The sequence below is a fragment of the Lipotes vexillifer genome, unplaced genomic scaffold, assembly GCF_000442215.2.
Source record: "Lipotes vexillifer unplaced genomic scaffold, Lipotes_vexillifer_v1.1 scaffold174, whole genome shotgun sequence".
Classification (NCBI taxonomy): Eukaryota; Metazoa; Chordata; class Mammalia; order Artiodactyla; family Lipotidae; genus Lipotes; species Lipotes vexillifer.
Window position 1 is genome coordinate 321692 of NW_006785255.1, and position 20751 is coordinate 342442.

The following is a 20751-nucleotide window of genomic DNA, read 5'->3' on the forward strand; positions in this document are numbered from 1 at the left end:
CCCTAATCGAAATCTACCTTCAAATAGCACTGTACCACTTCATGGGTAACACAGGTACCTTATAACAGAATATTTCCAATGTCTCCTTCTGTTCTTTATGAAATTGGCATAATTTATTTCACCTATCCATATGCTATAATTACCAATATGTTGTGTGTATTATTACTTTATACTGTTATCTGTTAATTAATTCAGAGTAAGAAAAGTAAAATATTTTATTTTACTTTTATTTATTCTTTCTCTGACATTCATCTTTTCTTATGTGGATCTGTGTTTCTGACCTATATCACTTTCCTTCTCCCTAAAGAGTTTCTTTTAACATTTATTGCAGAGCAGTTCTGGCAATGAATTCCTTCATTTTTGTTTGTCTGAAAAGGTATTTATTTCTACATTATTTTGAAGAATTATTTCATGGATATGAAATTCTGGATTGTGGTGTACTTTCTTTCAACAATAAGTATTTCACTCCACCTTTTTCTTGCTTGCCTGGTTTCCAATGAGAAGTCCACTGTAATTGTAATTCTTATTCTTGGTCCTGTATAGATTATATTTTTCCTCTAACTCTTTCTAAATTTCCTCTTTGTCTTTGGTATTCTGCAGTTTGGGTATGATATCCAAAGATACAGAGTTGCTTTGGGTGTGGGTGTAGAGGGGAGAATTTATCCTGTTGGGTGCTGTCTGAGCTTCCTGATTCTGTGTTTTGGTTTCTGACCTTAACTTTGGAAAGTTCCTGGTCATTATTATTTCAAATATTTCTTCTGCTCTATACTCTCTTTCTTCTTCTGGTACTCTAATTATGTGTATGTAACACTTTCTGAAATTTCTCAGAGTTCTTAGATGTTGTATTTTTTTTTAACTATGTATTTCAGCTTGAGATGTTTCTATTGACCTAGCACAAGCTTACTGCTTCTTTCCTTAAGCTGTATCCTCCACTGATGAGCCCATCAAAGGCATTCATTTATGTTAGTGTCTTTTGTTTCTAGCATTTTATTTCAAGTTGTTTTAGAGTTCCATCTGTCATCTTACATTACTCATCTCTTCTGCATATTGCCTACATTTTCCATTATTGTCTACATTTTCCATTATTCCCATAACATATTAATCATAGTTATTTTAAATTTCTTGTTTGATAATTCCAATATCTGTGTCATAGCTGAGTCTGGTTCTTATGCTTTTTTGTCTCCTTAGACTGTACTTTTCTTGCATTTTATCATGCCTTGTAATTTTTTTGTGAAAGCCAGATGTGATGTATCAGGTAATAGAATAAGTACTTAGGCCTCTAGTGTGAGGATTTATGTTAATCTGACTAGGAGTTGAGCTGTATTTAATGTTTTCTCTACTAGTAGTTGCCAGAGGCTTTAAATTTCTCTTGTCTTTTTTGTTGACTTTGGGCTTCCCTAAGCACTCCTTCTCTGGAAGTGTGACAGTTCTTTCAGCTGTCATGTACTATTATTATTTGGCAGCCCTGTTGGTGTGATGGTAAAGAATGGGGGAGCAGATGTGTTCTATACTATTATGATTAAATACAAGTTTTTCAGTGGGTCTGTGTCCCTGGGCTGTGACCTTCCCAATGTCTTTTAGTTCCTCCTACTCTTAGTTGAGACAGGTAGGCTAGATGGGACTGCAGTGGGGAAATGCCCTTCCCTCAGGTGGGATATGTCTCTGGTAAAATCTTTGCCCCTGGAGAGTAGACCATTGTCATGGAAAACACTCATGTCCATTTCACAATTACTCTTCCCCTTCCACTTCCAGATCTTTTTTGTCTCCTCAGTAAGAGCCTGGTAGGGTTCCTGGAGGTAAAACCCATTGAAGTATGGAGGCTCCCCAAAGACTAAAGCCCCAAAGAGTTTCCTCCTCTCATGCTAATTTACACTCAGTCTCCAGCATTTCATCAAAACTACCGTTTAACTGTTCCTATCAGTTTATGGCTCCCGTAGCTTCTGCTCTAGGGAAACAGATCTTGGCTGTGATTCTCTGGTTTTGCCTATATCTCCAGATTTTGACTAGTGGTTTGCCCTTGACCTCAGTTCTCCAAAGAGTCCCAGAAAAGTAATTGATTTTGAGTTTGTTCAGCATTCAGCTTTTTGTTGTTTTAAGGACAGAAGTGATGATATCTAAGGTCTTTATATATCATAGCTGAAATTGGAAGAGCTTCTATTTTATTTTTATTTATATAATGGCAGTAAATCATTTTAAATATATATAACTAGAAGGTTGGAATAATAGGGGCTTTCATTCAGAGGTGAGGAAGTTAATGAATAATGATACTAAATGACTTGTGTAAGTTGACATGTACATTTAACAGAAAGTATTTAATCTTTAAATTTAACAAAATAGTAATATATTATTAATTTTTCTGAAGTTACAATTTAAGAACTTCAGTTTAGAATTGAGGTTGGTATTTTTAATTTCTGCCTCTAAAATTTGCATCCACATGCAAAGTATATGCTGTCCTTTGTGTATTAAACCCAGTAATGCTTTCCAGGTGTTCATTTTGTACCAGGATGGTTATTATTGAAGATGATCATGTTTTTGTATTTTAATCTTGACAAACTAAAATATTTAGAGCGTTCAAAAATGTTTTAATACATGAAAGAAAAGTCAGTGTTTTGAGAGGATAGTCATTTTAAATACAAAGACGACATTTAGCTTGCAATAGAAGGAGGGGAAATACTGAGATTAGAACTCTAGTTGTTGGCATATTTGTGGACATGAAACTTGAAGGAGAAATTAAATGAATATTTAAAGAATCTCTTTTCACAGAAGTACCAATTTTAGGATTTTCAAAACCTGATTACCTAAGAAAATAAATAAAAATTTCTATTTTTAAACAAACATGTTAAATATTGATTTTCTGTGTAAGGACTTTTCAAGGAAGAGTAGAAAATGAGAATTAAAAACACATAAATGATCTTCACTTACCAAGACTGAACTAGTAAACCTGTTTCCCAGATCACTATTGTTGAACTATGTGTTAGTTACCATGCTAAATGTTTTGTATATAGCCTCTCAGTTAATCCTTGCAACAGTTAAACATTTATAAAATCTGAAACATAAAGAATTTAGTTGGCATTTCCAAAGTCTGTTCTGGGGTTTTTTCTTCCTCACTGTAGGAATTCTTCTTGGGAGAACGAATTCCCTTACTTCTAGGACCTTAATTCCTATGCATTGATAGCTCCCAAGCATACATTCCAGTCGGCCTTTCTCTTTCTTTCTCTCTACCTCTCTCTCTCTCTCTCTCCCCCTTCTTTTCCTCCCTCCCTCCTTCTTTCATTTACTCCTTCCCTCCTTGCCCCACCCTCTCCTTTTCTAGACTTGTATGATCCTACTGCTCACTGGGTGCCTCTACTTATTCCACAGATACATCTAATTTTAACATGTCCAAAACAGCAGTTTACTTCACCCCACACTTTTTGCCCTGTGTTCTCTTTTACAATGGTGATATTGTCCATGTGATTGCTCAGTCCTGGGAAGTGGGTATAATTCTTGATTTATTGTTCCCTCTCACCCATCACCTCTAACTGATCATCAGTTCCTGTTGATTCTTTTTCCTAAACAGATTGTAAATCTGTCTACTTCTCTTTGTTCTTACTGTCACCACCAAGGTTTATGCCAAGTTGATTCTTGTAGGAATTACTACAATGTCCTCTTATGGGCATTCTCTTCTAGTGTCTTACCTCTCCACTCCATTTTACTCACTGTAGCCACAGTAAGCTTTCCAATATGACAGTGCCTCTTTGGGTACATTCAAAACTCTACCATGATTTTTAAGGTTTTTCATGACATTGACTCTCTGTGTATCTCTGGCTTCTCCTCTCCTTCCAATATATATTCATTCTCTCCCCCAACCACCCCCAGCTTTATTGAGGTATAGTTGACAGTTTAAAATCGTAAAAAGTATGCAACTTGATGATTTGATATACATATACATTGTAAAATATTAATCACTATCAAACTACTTAACATACATATCACCTCAAATAGTTACCATTTTCTTTTTTTATGTATAGTGAGAACACAATCTCTGCCCTCTTAGCAAATTTCAAGTATATAATGCAATATTGTTAAGTATAGTCACATTGCTTACTTACTTAAGTACTTATGTATTTATTTATTTTTAACATCTTTAATGCAGTATAATTGCTTTACAATGGTGTGTTAGTTTCTGCTTTATAACAAAGTGAATCAGTTATACATATACATATGTTCCCATATCTCTTCCCTCTTGCATATCCCTCCCTCCAACCCTCCTTATCCCACCCCTCTAGATGGTCACAAATCACCTACTGATCCCCCTGTGATATGTGGCTACTTCCAACTAGCTATCCATTTTATGTTTGATAGTGTATATATGTCCATGCCACTCTCTCACTTTGTCACAGCTTACCCTTCCCCTCCCCCATATCATCAAATCCATGCTCTAGTAGGTCTGTGTCTTTATTCCTGTCTTACCCCTAGGTTCTTCATGACCTTTTTTTTCTTCTTCTTCTTAGATACCATATATACATGTTAGCATATGGTATTTGTTTTTCTCTTTCTGACTTACTTCACTCTGTATGACAGACTCTAGGTCCATCCACCTCATTACAAATAACTCAATTTCATTTCTTATTATGGCTGAGTAATATTCCATTGTATAAATGTGCCACATCTTCTTTATCCATTCATCGGTCAATGGACTCTTAGGCTGCTTCCATGTCCTGGCTATTGTAAATAGAGCTGCAATGAACATTTTGGTACATGACTCTTTTCGAATTATGGTTTTCTCAAGGTATATACCCAGTAGTGGGATTGCTGGGTTGTATGGTAGTTCTATTTGTCGTTTTTTAAGGAAATTTCATACTGTTCTCCATAGTGGCTGTGTCAATTTACATTCCCACCAACAGTGCAAGAGTGTTCCCTTTGCTCCACACCCTCTACAGCATTTATTTTTTCTAGATTTTTCGATGATGGCCATTCTTACTGGTGTGAGATGATATCTCATTGTAGTTTTGATTTGCATTTCTCTAATGATTAATGATGTTGAGCATTCTTTCATGTATTTGTTGGCAATCTGTATATCTTCTTTGGAGAAATGTCTATTTAGGTCTTCTGCCCATTTTTGGATTGAGTTGCTTGTTTTTCTCTTATTGAGCTGCATAAGCTCCTTGTAAATTTTGGAGATTATATATTATATTATATATAATTTGGAGATTATAATCATTTGTCAGTTCCTTCATTTGCAAATATTTTAACATTCTGAGGGTTGTCTTTTGGCCTTCTTTATGGTTTCCTTTGCTGTGCAAAAGCTTTTTAGTTTCATTAGGTCCCATTTGTTTATTTTTGTTTTTATTTCCATTTCTCTTGGATGTGGGTCAAAAAGGATCTTACTGTGATTTATGTCATAGCATGTTCTGCCTATGTTTTCCTCTAAGAGTTTGATAGTGTCTAGCCTTAGATTTAGGTCTTTAATCCATTTTGATTTTATTTTTCTGTATACTGTTAGTGAGCGTTCTAGGTCTGTGAAAAATGCCAGTGGTAGTTTGATAGGGATTGCATTGAATCTATAGATTGCTTTGGGAAGTAGAGTCATTTTCACAGTGTTGATTCTTCCAATCCAAGAACATGGTATATCTCTCCATCTGTTTGTATCATCTTTAATTTCTTTCATCAGTGTCTTATAATTTTCTACATACAGGTCTTTTGTCTCCTTAGGTAGGTTTATTCCTAGATATTTTATTCTTTTTGTTGCAATGGTAAATGGTAGTGTTTTCTTAATTTCACTTTCAGATTTTTCATCACTAGTGTATAAGAATGCCAGAGATTTATGTGCATTAATTTTGTATCCTGCTACTTTACCAAATTCATTGATTAGCTCTAGTAGTTTTCTGGTAGCATCTTTAGGATTTTCTGTGTATAGTATCATGTCATCTGCAAACAGTGACAGCTTTACTTCTTATTTTCTGATTTGGATTCCTTTTACTTCTTTTTCCACTCTGATTGCTGTGGCTAAAACTTCTAAAACTATATTGAATAAGAGTGGTGAGAGTGGGCAATCTTGTCTTGTTCCTGATATTAGAGGAAATGGTTTCAGTTTTTCACCATTGAGGATGATGTGGCTGTGGGTTTGTCATATACGACCTTTATTTTGTTGAGGAAATTTCCCTCTATGCCTACTTTGTGCCATGTTTTTATCATAAATGGGTGCTGAATTTTGTTGAAAGCTTTCTCTGCATCTATTGAGATGATCATATGGTTTTTCTCCTTCAATTTCTTAATATGGTGTATCATGTTGATTGATTTACATGTATTGAAGAATCCTTACATTGTTGGAGTAAACCCCACTTGATCATGGTGTATGGTCATTTTACTGTGCTGTTGGAATCTGTTTGCTAGTATTTTGTTGAGGATTTTGGCATCTATGTTCATCAATGATATTTGCCTGTAGTTTTCTTTCTTTGTGACATCCTTGTCTGGTTTTGGTATCAGGGTGATGGTGGCCTTGTAGAATGAGTTTGGGAATGTTCCTCCCTCTGCTATATTTTGGAAGAGTTTGAGAAGGATAGGTGTTAGCTCTTCTCTAAATGTTTGATAGAATTCGCCTTTGAAGCTATCTTGTCCTGGGCTTTTGTTTGTTGGAAGGTTTTTAATCACAGTTTCAATTCCAGTGCTTGTGATTGGTCTGTTCATATTTTTTATTTCTTCCTGGTTCAGTCTTGGCAGGTTGTGCATTTCTAAGAATTTGTCCATTTCTTCCAGGTTGTCCATTTTATTGGCATAGAGTTGCTTGTAGCAATCTCTCATGATCCTTTGTATTTCTGCAGTGTCAGTTGTTACTCCTTTTTCATTTCTAATTCTATTGACTTGAGTCTTCTCCCTTCTTTGGTTGATGAGTCTGGTTAATGGTTTATCAATTTTGTTTACCTTCTCTAAGAACCAACTTTTAGTTTTATTGATCTTTGCTATCTTTTCCTTTATTTCTTTTTTATTTATTTCTGATCTATTTATGATTTCTTTCCTTCTGCTAACTTTAGGGCTTTTTGTTCTTTGTTGTTTAATTGCTTTAGGTGCAAGTTTAGGTTGTTTATTTCAGATGTTTCTGTTCCTTAAGGTAGGGTTGTATTGGTATAAACTTCCCTCTTAGGACTGTTTCTGCTTCATCCCATAATTTTTGGGTCATCATGTCTCCATTGTCATTTGTTTCTAGGTATTTTTTTATTTCCTCTTTGATTTCTTCAGTGATCACTTCGTTGTTAAGTAGTGTGTTGTTTAGCCTCAGTGTGTTTGTATTTTTTACAGATCTTCTCCTGTAATTGATATCTAGTCTCATAATGTTGTGGTTGGATGTTACTTAATGCTATTTCAATTTTCTTAAAATTACCAAGGCTATATTTGTGACCCAAGATATGACCTATCCTGGAGAATGTTCCATGAACACTTGAGAAAAATGTGTATTTTGTTGTTTTTGGATGGAATGTCTTATTAATATCAAATAAGTCTATCTTGTTTAAGGTGTCATTTAAAGCTTGTGTTTCCTTATTTATTTTAATTTTGGATGATCTGTCCATTGGTGAAAGTGGGGTATTAAAGTCCCCTAGTATGATTGTGTTACTGTCGATTTCCCCTTTTATGGCTATTAGTATTTGCCTTATATATTGATGTGCTCCTATGTTGGGTGCATAAATATTTACAATTGTTATATCTTCTTCTTGGCTCGACCCCTTGATCATTATGTAGTTTTCTTGTTTGTCTCTTGTAAGAGTCTTTACTTTAAAGTCTACTTTGTCTGATATGAGAATTGCTACTCCAGCTTTCTTCTGATTTCCATTTGCATGGAATACCTTTTTCCATCCCCTCACTTTCAGTCTGTATGTGTCCCTAGGTCTGAAGTGGGTCCCTTGTAGACAGCATATATATGGGCCTTGTTTTTGTATTCATTCAGCCAGTCTGTGTCTTTTGGTGGGAGCATTTAATCCATTCACATTTAAGGTATTTATCAATATGTATGTTCCTATTCCCATTTTGTTAATTGTGTTGTGTTTGTTATTGTAGGTCTTTTCCTTCTCTTGTGTTTCTTGCCTAGAGTAGTTCTTTTAACATTTGTTGTAAAGCTGGTTTTGTGGTGCTGAACTCTCTCAGCTTTTGCTTGTCTGTAATGGTTTTAATTTCTCCATCAAATCTGAATGAGATCCTTGCTGGGTAGAGTAATCTTGGTTGTAGGTTTTTCTCCTTCATCACTTTAAATATGTCCTACCACTCCCTTCTGGCTTGCAGAGTTTCTGCTGAAAGATCAGCTGTTAACCTTGTGGGGATTCCCTTGTGTGTTATTTTTCCCTTGCTGCTTTAATATGTTTTCTTTGTATTTAATTTTTGATAGTTTGATTAATATGTATCTTGGCATGTTTCTCCTTGGATTTATCCCTTATTGGCCTCTTTGTGCTTCCTGGACTTGATTAACTATTTCCTTTCCCATATTAGGGAAATTATCAACTATAATATCTTCAAATATTTTCTAGGTACCTTTCTTTTTCACTTCTTCTTCTGGAACCCCTATAATTCGAATGTTGGTGCGTTTAATGTTGTCCCAGAGGTCTCTGAGACTCTCCTCAGTACTTTTCATTCTTTTTTCTTTATTCTGTTCTGCAGTAGTTATTTCCACTATTTTATCTTGCAGGTCACTTATCCTTTCTTCTGCCTGTTATTCTGCTATTGAGCTCTTCTAGAGTATTTTTAATTTCATTTATTGTGTTGTTCGTCATTGCTTGTTTCATCTTTAGTTCTTCTAGCTCCTTGTTAAATGTTTCTTGCATATTCTCTATTCTATTTCCAAGATTTTGGATCATCTTTACTATCATTATTCTGAATTCTTTTTCAGGTAGACTGACTATTTCCTCTTCATTTGTTAGGTCTGGTGGGTTTTTACCTTGCTCCTTCATCTGCTGTGGTTTTTTTTGTCTTTTCATTTTGCTTATCTTACTGTGTTTGGGGTCTCCTTTTCGCAGGCTGCAGGTTCGTAGTTCCCATTGTTTTTGGTGTCTGTCCCCAGTGGCTAAGGTTGGTTCAGTGTGTTGTGTAAGTTTCCTGGTGGAGCGGACTAGTGCCTGTGTTCTGGTGGATGAGGCTGGATTTTGTCCTTTCTGGTGGGCAGGTCCACGTCTGCTGGTGTCTTTTGCGGTGTCTGTGGCCTTATTATGACTTTAGTCAGCCTCTCTGCTAATTTATGGGCCTGTGTTCCTGTCTTGCTAGTTGTTTGGCATAGGGTGTCCATTACTGTAGCTTGCTGGTTGTTGAGAGAAGCTGGGTGATGGTGTTGAGATGGAGATCTCTGGGAGATTTTTACTGTTTGATATTACGTGATGCTTGGAGGTCTCTTGTGGACCAGTGTTCTGAAGTTGGCTCTCCCACCTCAGTGGCACAGCCCTGACACCTGGCTGGAGCGCCAAGAGAGTGTCCTCCACACAGCTCAGAATAAAAGGGAGAAAATATAGAATGAAAGGAAGAGGATAAAATCAAATAAAGATAAAATAAAGTTATTAAAATAAAAAATAATTATTAAGAAAAATAAATTAAAAAGTAAAAAACAAACAACCAAAAAATAACGAATGGACAGAACCCTAGGACAAATGGTGAAAGTAAAGCTATACAGACAAAACCTCACACCGAAGCATACACATACACACTCACAAAAATGGGAAAAGGGGAAAAAAATAATCTCTCTTGCTCCCAACGTCCACCTCCTCAATTTGGGATGATTTGTTGTCTATTCAGGTATTCCACAGATGCAGGGTACATCAAGTTGATTGTGGATCTTTAATCTGCTGCTTCTGAGGCTGCTGGGAGAAATTTCCCTTTCTCTTCTTTGTTTGCACAGCTCTCAGGGTTCAGCTTTGGATATGGCCCCGTCTCTGCATGTTGGTTGCCTGAGGGCGTCTGTTCTTCGCTCAGACAGGACGGGGTTTAAAGAGCTGCTTATTCGGGGGCTCTGGCTGACTCAGGCCGGGGGTAGGGAGGTGTATGAATGTGGGGGGAGCCTGTGGCAGCAGAGGCCAGCGTGACGTTGCACCAGCCTGAGGCGTAATATGTGTTCTCCTGGGAAAGTTGCCCCTGGATCATGGGACCCTGGCACTGGCAGGCTGCACAGGCTCCTAGGAGGGGAGGTGGTGATAGTGACCTGTGTTTGCACACAGGCTTCTTGGTGGCTGCAACAGCAGGCTTAGAGTCTCATGCCCGTCTTTGGGGTCCACTCTGATAGTTGCGGCTCGCGCCCGTCTCTGGAGCTCCTTTAAGCAGTGATCTTAATCCCCTCTCCTCGAGCACCAGGAAACAAAGAGGCAAGAAATAGTCTCTTGTCTCTAGGCAGCTCCAGACTTTTCCCAGACTCCCTCTGGGCTAGTCGTGGTGCACTAACCCCTTCAGGCTGTGTTCACTCCACCAACCCCAGTCCTCTCCCTGGGAGCTAAGCTTGGAAGCCGGAGTCTCAGCTCCCAGCCCCGCCCTTCCCGGCAGGGGAGCAGAGAAACCTCTCGGGCTGGTGAGTGCTGGTCAGCATCGATCCTCTGTGAGGGACTCTCTCTGCTTTGCCCTCCGCACCCCTCTTGCTGTGCTCTCCTCCTTGGCTCTGAAACTTCCCCCTCTGCCAGCCACAGTCTCCGCCCACAAAGGGACTTCTACTGTGTGGAAACCTTTCCTCCTTCACGGCTCCCTCCCACTGGTGCAGGTCCCATCCCTATTCTTTTGTCTCTGTTTTTTCTCTTTTCTTTTGTCCTCCCCAGGTACGTGGGGAGTTTCTTGCCTTTTGGGAGGTCTGAGGTCTTCTGCCAGTGTCCAGTGTGTGTTCTATAGGAGCAGTTCCATGTGTAGATGTATTTCTGATGTATCTGTGGGGAGGAAGGTGATCTCCTCATTCTACTCTTCCACCATCTTCTCCTGTCTCGCATTGTTTACTTTAGATCTCCAGAACTTATACAGCTTGCATACCTGAAATTTTGTACCGCTTGAACAACATCTCCCCATTTCCCCTTTCCCCGGCCCCTGGTAACCACAATTCTACTCCAATATATATTCTTTGAGTACACTGATTTTTCTTTTCATTGTTCCTAATTCATGAACTAATTACTAATGAACTAATTTCATTCTTCCTCCTAATTTCTGTTCATTGTTCAACCCATATTCTTTCTTGCCTCCTACCTTTGTAGTTGGCATTTCCTCTGCCTGGACTACTCTTCCTCTTTACAGATGTTCCCCCAGTAACCCTTATTTTTCACTTGTGTCTCAGTAGAAATGTCACTTCTTCTAAGAAGCCTTCACTTCTTCCAAGAAGGTTTCCTTATGTCCCTATTCCCCTAATATGTGGATTAGTTTTCTTTTCTACATTCTCTCACATCACCCTATGTCCCTTAGAATTGCCCTCATCATACTGTATTTGGCTGTTCAATTGTTACATCCTCCATCAAAATTATAAGATCAATAAGGTGTTGTCTACATATATTCTTAACACAAAACTGTATGGGAACATAGTAGGATCTTGATAAATATTTGATGAAAGAATCGATGAAACTGTTATATGTTAAATGACAAGTCATATATATATTTTTAACTGAAGTATAGTTGATTTACAATATTATTAGTTTCAGGTGTATAGCAAGCAAAGTGATTCTGATATATAGATAGATAGATAGATAGATTCCTTTCTGTTATATGTTATTACAAGACATTGAATATAGTTCCCTGTGCTATACAGTAAATCTTTGTTGTTTATTTTATGTATGGTGTATGTGTTAATTCTGTACTCCTAATTTATCCCCCACCCCCAATTTCCCCTTTGGTAACTGTAAGTTTATTTGTGAGTCTATTTCTGTTTTATAAATAATTTCATCTGTGCTATTTTTGCAATTCCACCTATGTTATATAATATATAATATTTTTCTCTGTCTGACTCAGTATGATAATTTGTAGGTTCATCCATATTGCTGCAGACGAGCTTATTTCATTCTTTTTTATGGCTAACATTCCATTATATATATATATACACACACACAGTATCTTCTTTTTTTTTCCTTTTTTTTTTTTTTTTTTGCGCTACGCGGGCCTCTCACTGCCGCGGCCTCTCCTGCCGCGGAGCACAGGCTCCGGATGCGCAGGCTCAGTGGCCATGGCTCACGGGCCTAGCCGCTCCGCAGCATGTGGGATCTTCCTGGACCAGGGCACGAACCTGTGTCCCCTGCATCGGCAGGCGATCTCTCAACCACTGCGCCACCAGGGAAGCCCTCACAGTATTTTCTTTATTCATTCATCTCTCAATGGACATTTAGGTTGCTTCCATGTCTTGGCCCTTGTAAATAGTGCTGCTGTGAACGTTTGGCATGCATGTATCTTTTCAAATTAAAATTTTCATCTTTTCAGATATATCCCCAGGAGTGGGATTGCTAGTCATATGATAACTCTATTTTTAGTTTTCTAAGGGACTTCCATACTGTTCTCCTTAGTAGTTGCACCAAGTTACAGTCCCACCAACGTTATAGGAGGGTTCTTTTTCTCCACACTCTCTTCTGCATTGATTATTTGTAGACTTTTTAATGATGGCTATTCTGACCAGTATGAGGTGATACCTCATTGTAGTTTTGATTTGCATTTCTCTAATAATTAGCAATAATGAGCATTTTTTGTGTGCCTGTATGCTTTCTTTGGAAAATTGTCTCTTTAGCTCTTCCTCCCATTTTATGATTGGGTTGTTTCTGTGAAATTCAGTTGTATGAGCTGTTTATATACTTTGGAAATTAAGGCCTTGTCGTAGCATATTTTGCAAATATTTTCTCCCATTCTGTAGGTTGTCTTTTCATTTTGTTTATGCTTTCCTTTGCTGTACAAAAGCCTTTAAATCTGATAATGTCTCATTTGTTTATTTTTGCTTTCATTTCTATTGCCTTGGGAGACTGACCCAAGAAAATATTTGTACGATTTATGTCAGAGAATGTTTTGCCTATGTTTTCTTCTAGGAGTTTTATGGTGTCATGTTTTATGTTTAATTCTTTAAGCCATTTTGAGTTTATTTTTATGTATGGTGAGAGGTTTTATTCTAACTTCATTGATTTACATGCAGCTGTCCAACTTTCCCAACACCCTTTGCTGAAAAGACTCCTTTCCCATTGTACCTTCTTGCCTCCTTTGTCGAAGATTAATTGACCGTGGTGTGTGGGTTTATTTCTGGGCTCTTTCTTCTTTTCCATTGATCCATATTCTGTTTTTGTGCCAGTACCACACTGTTTTATTACTGTAGCTATGTAGTATTCTCTGAAGTCTGGGATGGTTACGCCTCCTGCTTGGTTCTTTTTTCAGGATTGCTTTGGAAGTTCTGAGTCTTTTATGGTTCCAGATGAATTGTAGGGTTATTTGTCCTAGTTCTGTGAAAAGTGCCATTGGTAATTTGATAGGGATTGTGTTAAATCTGTAGATTGCTTTGGGTACTATTACCATTTTAACAATATTAATTCTTCCAATCCAAGAGCATGTGATATCTTTCCATTTCTTTGAATCATCTTCAATTTCCTTTATTAATGTTTTATAGTTCTCAGCTTATGAGTCTTTCACCTTCTTGGTGAGGTTTATTCCTAAGTATTTTATTTTTGGGGTTGTGATTTTAGAAAGTATTGTTTTTCATTTGTTGATTTTTTTTTACATTCTTTCTGATATTTCATTGTTGTTGTAAAGAAATGCAACTGACTTCTGTATGTTAATCTTGTATCCTGCTACATTACTGAATTCATTTATCAGTTCTAGCAGTTTTTGTGTGGAGTCTTTAGGGTATCATACAGTGTATCATCTATATATAATTACAATTTCACCTCTTCCCTTCCAATTTGGATACATTTTATTTCTTTTTCTTGTCTGATTGCTGTGGCTAGGACTCCAAATACTGTGTTGAATAGAAGAGGTGAGAGTGGACAATGTTGTCTTGCTCCAGATTTTAGCAGGAAGGCTTTCAGCTTTTCACCTTTGACTATTATATTGGCTGTGGGTTTGTCATAAATAGTTTTTACTATTTTGAGATATGTTCCCTCTCCATCCACTTTGGTAAGAAATTTTATCATGAATGGATGTTGAATTTTGTCAAATGCTTTTTCTGCATCTATTGAGATGATCATGTGGTTTTTGTTTTTTCTTTTGTTTATGTGGTGTATCACATTGATTGATTTGTGTGTGTTGAACCATCCTTGTAAACTTGTGATGAATCCCACTTGGTCACAGTGTATGATCATTTTCATGTGTTGTTGGATTTGGTTTGTTAATATTTTGTTGAGAAGTTTCACATCTATATTCATCAAAAATATTGGCCTGTAATTTTTTTTTTTCTGATGGTGTCTTAGTCTGGTTTTATTATCAGTGTTATGGTGGCTTCATTAAAATGTCCTTGGTAGTGTTCCCTGCTCTTCAATTTTCTGTAAGAATTTGAGAAGAATTGATATAAATTCTTCTTTGTATGTTTGCTAGAATTCACCTGTGAAGCCATCTGGTCCTGGACTTTTATTTGTAGGGAGTTTTTAAATTACAGACTCTATTTCAGTTCTAGTGATCAGTCTGTTCAAATTTTCTATTTCTTCTTGATTCAATTTTGGAGGGCTGTATGTTTCTAGAAACTTGTCCATTTCTTCTAGGTCACCAAATTTTTGACATATAATTATTCATAGTATTCCCTTATGTTTTTTTGTTATTCTGTAGTATCAATTGTTATGTCTCCTTTTTCATGTCTTATTTTGTTTATTTGGGTTTTCTTCTTGGTGAGCTTGGCCAGAGGTTTGTCAATCTTGTTTATCCTTTCAACGAATCAACTCCTGGTTTTACTGATTTTTTCCTATTTTTTAAATTTCTATTTTATTCATTTCCTCTCTTGTTTTTATTATTTCCTTCCTTCTTCTAACTTCAGGTTTTGTTTTTCTTCTTTTTCTAATTCTTTTAAGAGGTTGGTTAAGTTGTTTATTTGAGATTTTTCTTCTTTTTGGAGGAAGGCCTGTATCGCTATAAACTTCCCTCTAAGAACTGCTTTTGCTGTATCCCATAGACTTTATATGGCTGTGTTTTCATTGTCATTTGTCTCAAGGTATTTTTTAATTTCCTCTTTGATTTCATCATTGACCCATTGGTTTTTTAGAAGAATGTTTTTTAGTTTCCATGGAATCATTTTTTTCTCATTTCCTTTTCTGTGGTTAATTTCTAGTTTCATGTTGTTGTGGTCAGAAAAGATGCTTGAGATAATTTCTATAGTCTTAAATTTGTAGAGGCTTGTTTTGTGCCCTGGTATGTGGTTAATTCTAGAGAATGTTCCATGTGCACTTGAAAAGAATGTGTAATCTGGTTTTTGGATGTAATGTTGTGAAAATATCAATTAAGTCTAACTGTCCCATTGTATCACTTAGGATCTCTGTTGCCTTATTGATTGTCTGTCTGGAAGATTTGTCCATTGATGTGAGTGGGGTGTTAAAGTCTCCTACTATTATTGTATTCCTGTCAATTTCTCCCTCTATGTCTGTTAGTATTTGCTTTATGTATTTGGGTGCTCCTATATTAGGTACATATATGTTGATAAGTGTAAAATCCTTTTGTATTGATCCTTTTATCATTATATAGTGTCCTTCTTTATCTTTCTTTATGGCCTTTGTTTTAAAGTCTATTTTGTCTGATATGAGTATTGGGACCCCCACTTTCTTTTCATTTCCATTTGCATGAAATATCTTTTTCCATCCCCTGGCTTTCAATCTATGTGTGTTCTTTGCCCTAAAGTGCATCTCTTGTAAGTAGCATACTGTACACTCTTGTTTTTTATCCAACCTGCCACTCTGTCTTTTGACTGGAGCATTTAGTCTATTAACATTTAAGGTAATTATTGATAGATATATATTTATTGCCATTTAAAACCTTATTTTCCCATTGATTTTATATTTCTTCTTTGTCCGTTTCTTTTTCCTTTTGTTTTTCCTTTCATCATTTGATGATTTTCCTTTTGTATTATACTTATGTTCTCTTTTTGGTTTTTGTGAATCTATTGTGTGTTTCTGACTTGTGGTTACACTGTTTTTCAAATATGTTAACTCCTTCCTATATATAGTTGCCTTAGACTGGTAGTCATATAGGCTCAAACACATTCTAGGGGAAAAAAAATCCACATTTTCTTACTCTCCTCCCCCACATTTTATGATTTTGATGTCCTCTCTTACATCTTCATGTTCTTCTTTTTGCTATTCATTGTGGTTGTCATCACTTTCACAGAAAATATTTTTGATTTTAAAATATTTTGATTAAAATTTAAAACATTCTGATTAATTTTGATTAAAACATTTCATTAAAATGTTTTAATCTGTGTACTGGTTTCTTTAAGTGATTATTTTCCAATTGTAATTTTCTTTTTCTTATAGATTCTTACTTCTTTTCTATTTAGAGAAGAGCTTTCAATATTTCCTTTAGGATAAGTGTAGTATTGCTGTATTCTTTTAGTTTTTGCTTGTCTGGGAAGTTTTTTTATCTCTCCTCTTCTAAAGGATAATCTTGCTGGGTAGAGTAGTCTAGTTTGCAGATTTTTCCCTTCCAGGACTTTAAATATATCTTGACACTTGCTTTTGGCCTACAACATTTCTGTAGAGGAATCAGCTGATAGTGTTAGTGGGGTTCCCTTGTAATTAACTCTTTGCTTTTCTCTTACTGCCTTTAGAATCTTCTCTTTGTCTTTAGCTTTTGACATTTTTATTATAGTATGTCTTAGTGTAGGTCTGCTTGGGTTTATCTTGTTTGGGACCCTCTGTTCTTCCTGTACCTGGATATCTGTTTCCTTCTTTACATTTGGGAAGTTTTCAGCCATAATTTCTTCAAACAAATTTTTGATCCCTTTTTGCTTTCTTTCCCTCCTGGAATCCCTATTTTGCATAGGTTGGCATAGTTTATATTATCCCATAGGTCTCTTGTATTACTTTATTCTTTTTTTTTTAAATTTGGCTTTCTGTCTTCTGTCTTGATTGGATGATTTCCATTATTCCTTATTCCATTATTCCAGGTCACTTATTTGTTCTTCTGCATTATTTATTTTGCTATTCATTGACTTTAGCTCAGCTTTCATCTTGGCAAATGAATTTTCTAATTTTTCTTTGTTCCTCTTTCTAGTTTCTAGGTTCTTTTTCTGTACTCTGCATTTCCATTGATACCCCTTCTTAATTCCTTCAGTATTTTCATTATCTCCTGTTTTAAACCAGTGTCTATCATATTGAAGAGGTCTGCTTCATTGTTTGTTCTTTCAGGGGAATGCTCTTGGTCTTTTAACTGGGAGTGGTTCCTCTGCTTCATTTTACTTTTATTTCTCTCTGTGAGTTTGGGAGAAGCAATTATGTACTCTGGTCTTGGAGGGCTCTTTATACGTGGGAGCATCCCTGTGTAGCTTGTATGGATTTAGTATTTTTGGTCTGAGGGCTTTTTTTAGTATGCATGCCTGGCACCTCTTTCCTCAGCATGTGCTGGTCATTATCCCCTTGATAGGGGGTATGCCGATGTGGCTGCTGGTGCCCAGTCCTGGAGTTCTCAGTGGTGGCAATGGCTCAGGAATGGCCCTGAGACACAGGATGGGAGCAGAGGTGTCTCACAACCACTCCTGGAGTTTGGGCAGGTGGCAGTGGGGGCTCTCAACCACTCCTGGGGTCTGCAAGGGTGGCAGTGGTGGCTTGCAACGACTCTTGGCTTGCAATGGCTCCTGGTAACTGGAAGGGAGGTGGCAGGGGCCCACAACTACTCCTGGATTCCAAGAGGGAGATAGCAGAGACGCATGACCACTCCTTGGGTCTGGGAGGGAAGAGGTGGGAGCCTGTGACCATTCTTGGGTCTGGGTGGGTAACTATTTTTATTTTAAACACCTGAAATTGTTCTTCCTTTTTGAATACATGTATACATGCACAAACAAACCTGTTCAAGCATTTGAGCAAAATGTTAAAAATTAAAAGATATAATAACATACAAAATTGAAATGATTTGCTTCTCTTTTGTTTGTTCTTACCATTTTAGATGATGGAAAATTGTCCTTTGAAGAATTCAAAGCATATTTTGCAGATGGTGTTCTGAGTGGAGAAGAGTTACGTGACCTCTTCCATACCATTGATACACATAATACCAAGTAAGGAACTTTCTTTTAATCACTACATTCTGTAAACAAAGTAGAGAGGGCATGAACAAATACATAACAGAGATGGAGTAAAGCTGCAGAGGACACATTTTGTAACACGCCTATATTCAGTTCTGAGATAGCCTCTAACAATTGAAATGCTGTGAAAAACTGAATTTTGAACTGGAAAATAAAGATCTTCTGTAGGGAGTTCTCATAAAGAGTTTGCAGAATTAAAACAAAGCATAGGTTATAAATAATTCTAATTCTGCCATTAATAAGAAAGTAGAATTTTACCTTGTTTCTTAGATTTCATCTCAGTTTGCTTCATTTAAAAATTGTTCTAAGTTCATTTTTATATTACTGTAGTAAAATAGGAAATTGCAGCAATTATCTGGACAATTCAGATGTGTGTGCTGAACTCCAAATCAGTGTTACCTGAGAGATGTAGGTAATGCGGGACACAGAATTTTCTCTGAACAATCAATGTATATAGTGATCTACTTGATTTATTTTCAAATCTAGCAAAATAAAATATGAGCTCTGAATATTTGTAGGCTTAGCTGATGGATTTTTTTGAGTCATTTTACAAGGAATTATTTACTTAATTTTTGAAATTTAAAGTGCTTTATTATGTTGCACTATAGGCACAGCTATGATTACATTTCTAAAAAATAATTGCTTCTCATGATCAAGCAAAATATTTTAAAAATATTATTTATGTGACAAAAGAGGAAAATTTAACTTGCAAGTTGAAGAGGAAAATTTAACCAACAAGATATATTTTCAATGTTTTCCTTCTTTCTTTCCAAATATTTTCAGTGGTTATGTCACTATATTTAAAGTGATAAAAGGAAAAAATATATAATGAAAAATATTCTACCCAACAAGGGTAACATTCAGATTTGAAGGAGAGATAGTTTTAAGACAAGCAAAATCTAAAAGAGTTTGGTACCACTAAAATGTCTGTACAATAAATGTTAAAGGGGGTTCTCTAAGTGGAAAAGACCACAACCAGAAATATGAAAATTATGAAGGTAAAGATCTCATTAGTAAAGGAATACACAGTAAAGGTGGTAGATCAATCACTCACAAAACTAGTAGGCAGGTTAAAAGACAAAAGTAGTAAAATCATCTAATCCACCATTAAGTAGTTAAGGGATATTTTTTAAAATGCAAAATGTGAAATAAAAAATATTAAATGTTGGGTGGGGGTGCAGGTCTGTTAGAATGCATTTGAACTTAAGAGATCAGTAAAGTAAAATTATCGTGTGTGTGTGTGAATAATATATATATATATATATATATACACATATATATATTGTTATATATAAACCTCATGGTAACCACAAACACAAATCTATAATAGATATACACACAAAATAGAGAAAGGAATCCAAAAATAACACTAAACATAGCATCAAGTCACATTGGAAAAGTGCAAAAGAAAAAGGAAAGAACAATAAAGAACTATAAAAATGAACTGAAAACAATTAACAAAATGGCAATTGATACATACTTATCAATAAGTACTTTAAATGTAAATGGATGAAATGCTCCAATCAAACAACACAGAGTGCCTGAATGGATACAAAAATAAGACCCATATGTATGCTGTCTACAAGTGACTTACTTCAGGTCTAAAGACACACAAAGACTGAAAGTGAGGGCATGCAAAAAGTATTCCATGCAAGCGGAAATGAAAAGAAAGCCAGGGTAGCAATATTTATATCAGATAAAATAGACTTTTAAACAAAGACTGTAACAAGAGACAAAGTAGGACATTACATAATGATAAAGAGATAAATGCAATAAGGAGATATAACATTTATAAATATATTTAAATCCAACATGGGAGCACCTAAATATATACAGTTATATATACTAAATAACTAATGAGTCACTGAAGAAATCAAAGAGGAAATCACACAAATGAAAATAGAAACACAACAATCCACAATCTATGGGACACAGCAAAAACAGTTGTAAGAGGGAAGTTTATAGAGATACAAGCCTACCTCAGGAAATAAAAATCCCAGAGAAACAGCCTAATCTTACACCTAAAGGAACTAGAAAAAGAAATGCCAACAAGATCTAATGTTAGTATGAAGAAAGCAATAATAATGAACATAGGAGAAATAAATGAAATAGAGACTAAAAAAGAGACAAAAAAAAATCAATGAAACTAAGAGCTGATTCTTTGAAAAGATAAACAAAATTGATAAAACTTTAGACAGACTCATCAAGAAAAAAAATAGGTCCCAAATCAATAAAATAAGAAATTAAAAAAAGAGAGAGGTCCAAAATCAATAAAATAAGAAATGAAAAAGAAGTTACAACCCATGTTATAGAAATAGAAAGGATCATAAGAGATTGCTAAGAACAATTATACACCAATAAAATGGACAACCTAGGAGAAATGGATGAGTTCCTAGAAACATAAATCTCCCAAGACTGAATCAGGAAGAAATAGAAAATATTAACAGACCTATTACCAGTAATGAAAAATAATCAGTAATAAAACAAAAAAGTTCAGGACCAGATGGCTTCACAGGTGAATTCTCTCAAATATTTAGAAGAGTTAATGCCTATCCTTCTCAAACTATTACCCACCACACCCCCCCCCAAAAAAAATGAAGAGG

The 20751-nt window shown here is 35.9% G+C and overlaps 1 protein-coding gene across 1 annotated transcript in view; it reads left to right on the forward strand.

Moving 5' to 3' along the window:
• Nucleotides 1-20751, forward strand: part of NECAB1 (N-terminal EF-hand calcium binding protein 1) — a 285391-nt gene that overhangs the window by 74172 nt on the left and 190468 nt on the right. The window contains exon 2 of the mRNA XM_007457341.1: nucleotides 18013-18121. Within this exon, the coding sequence (XP_007457403.1) occupies nucleotides 18013-18121 (109 nt within the window). The remainder of the gene's footprint in view (nucleotides 1-18012; nucleotides 18122-20751) is intronic.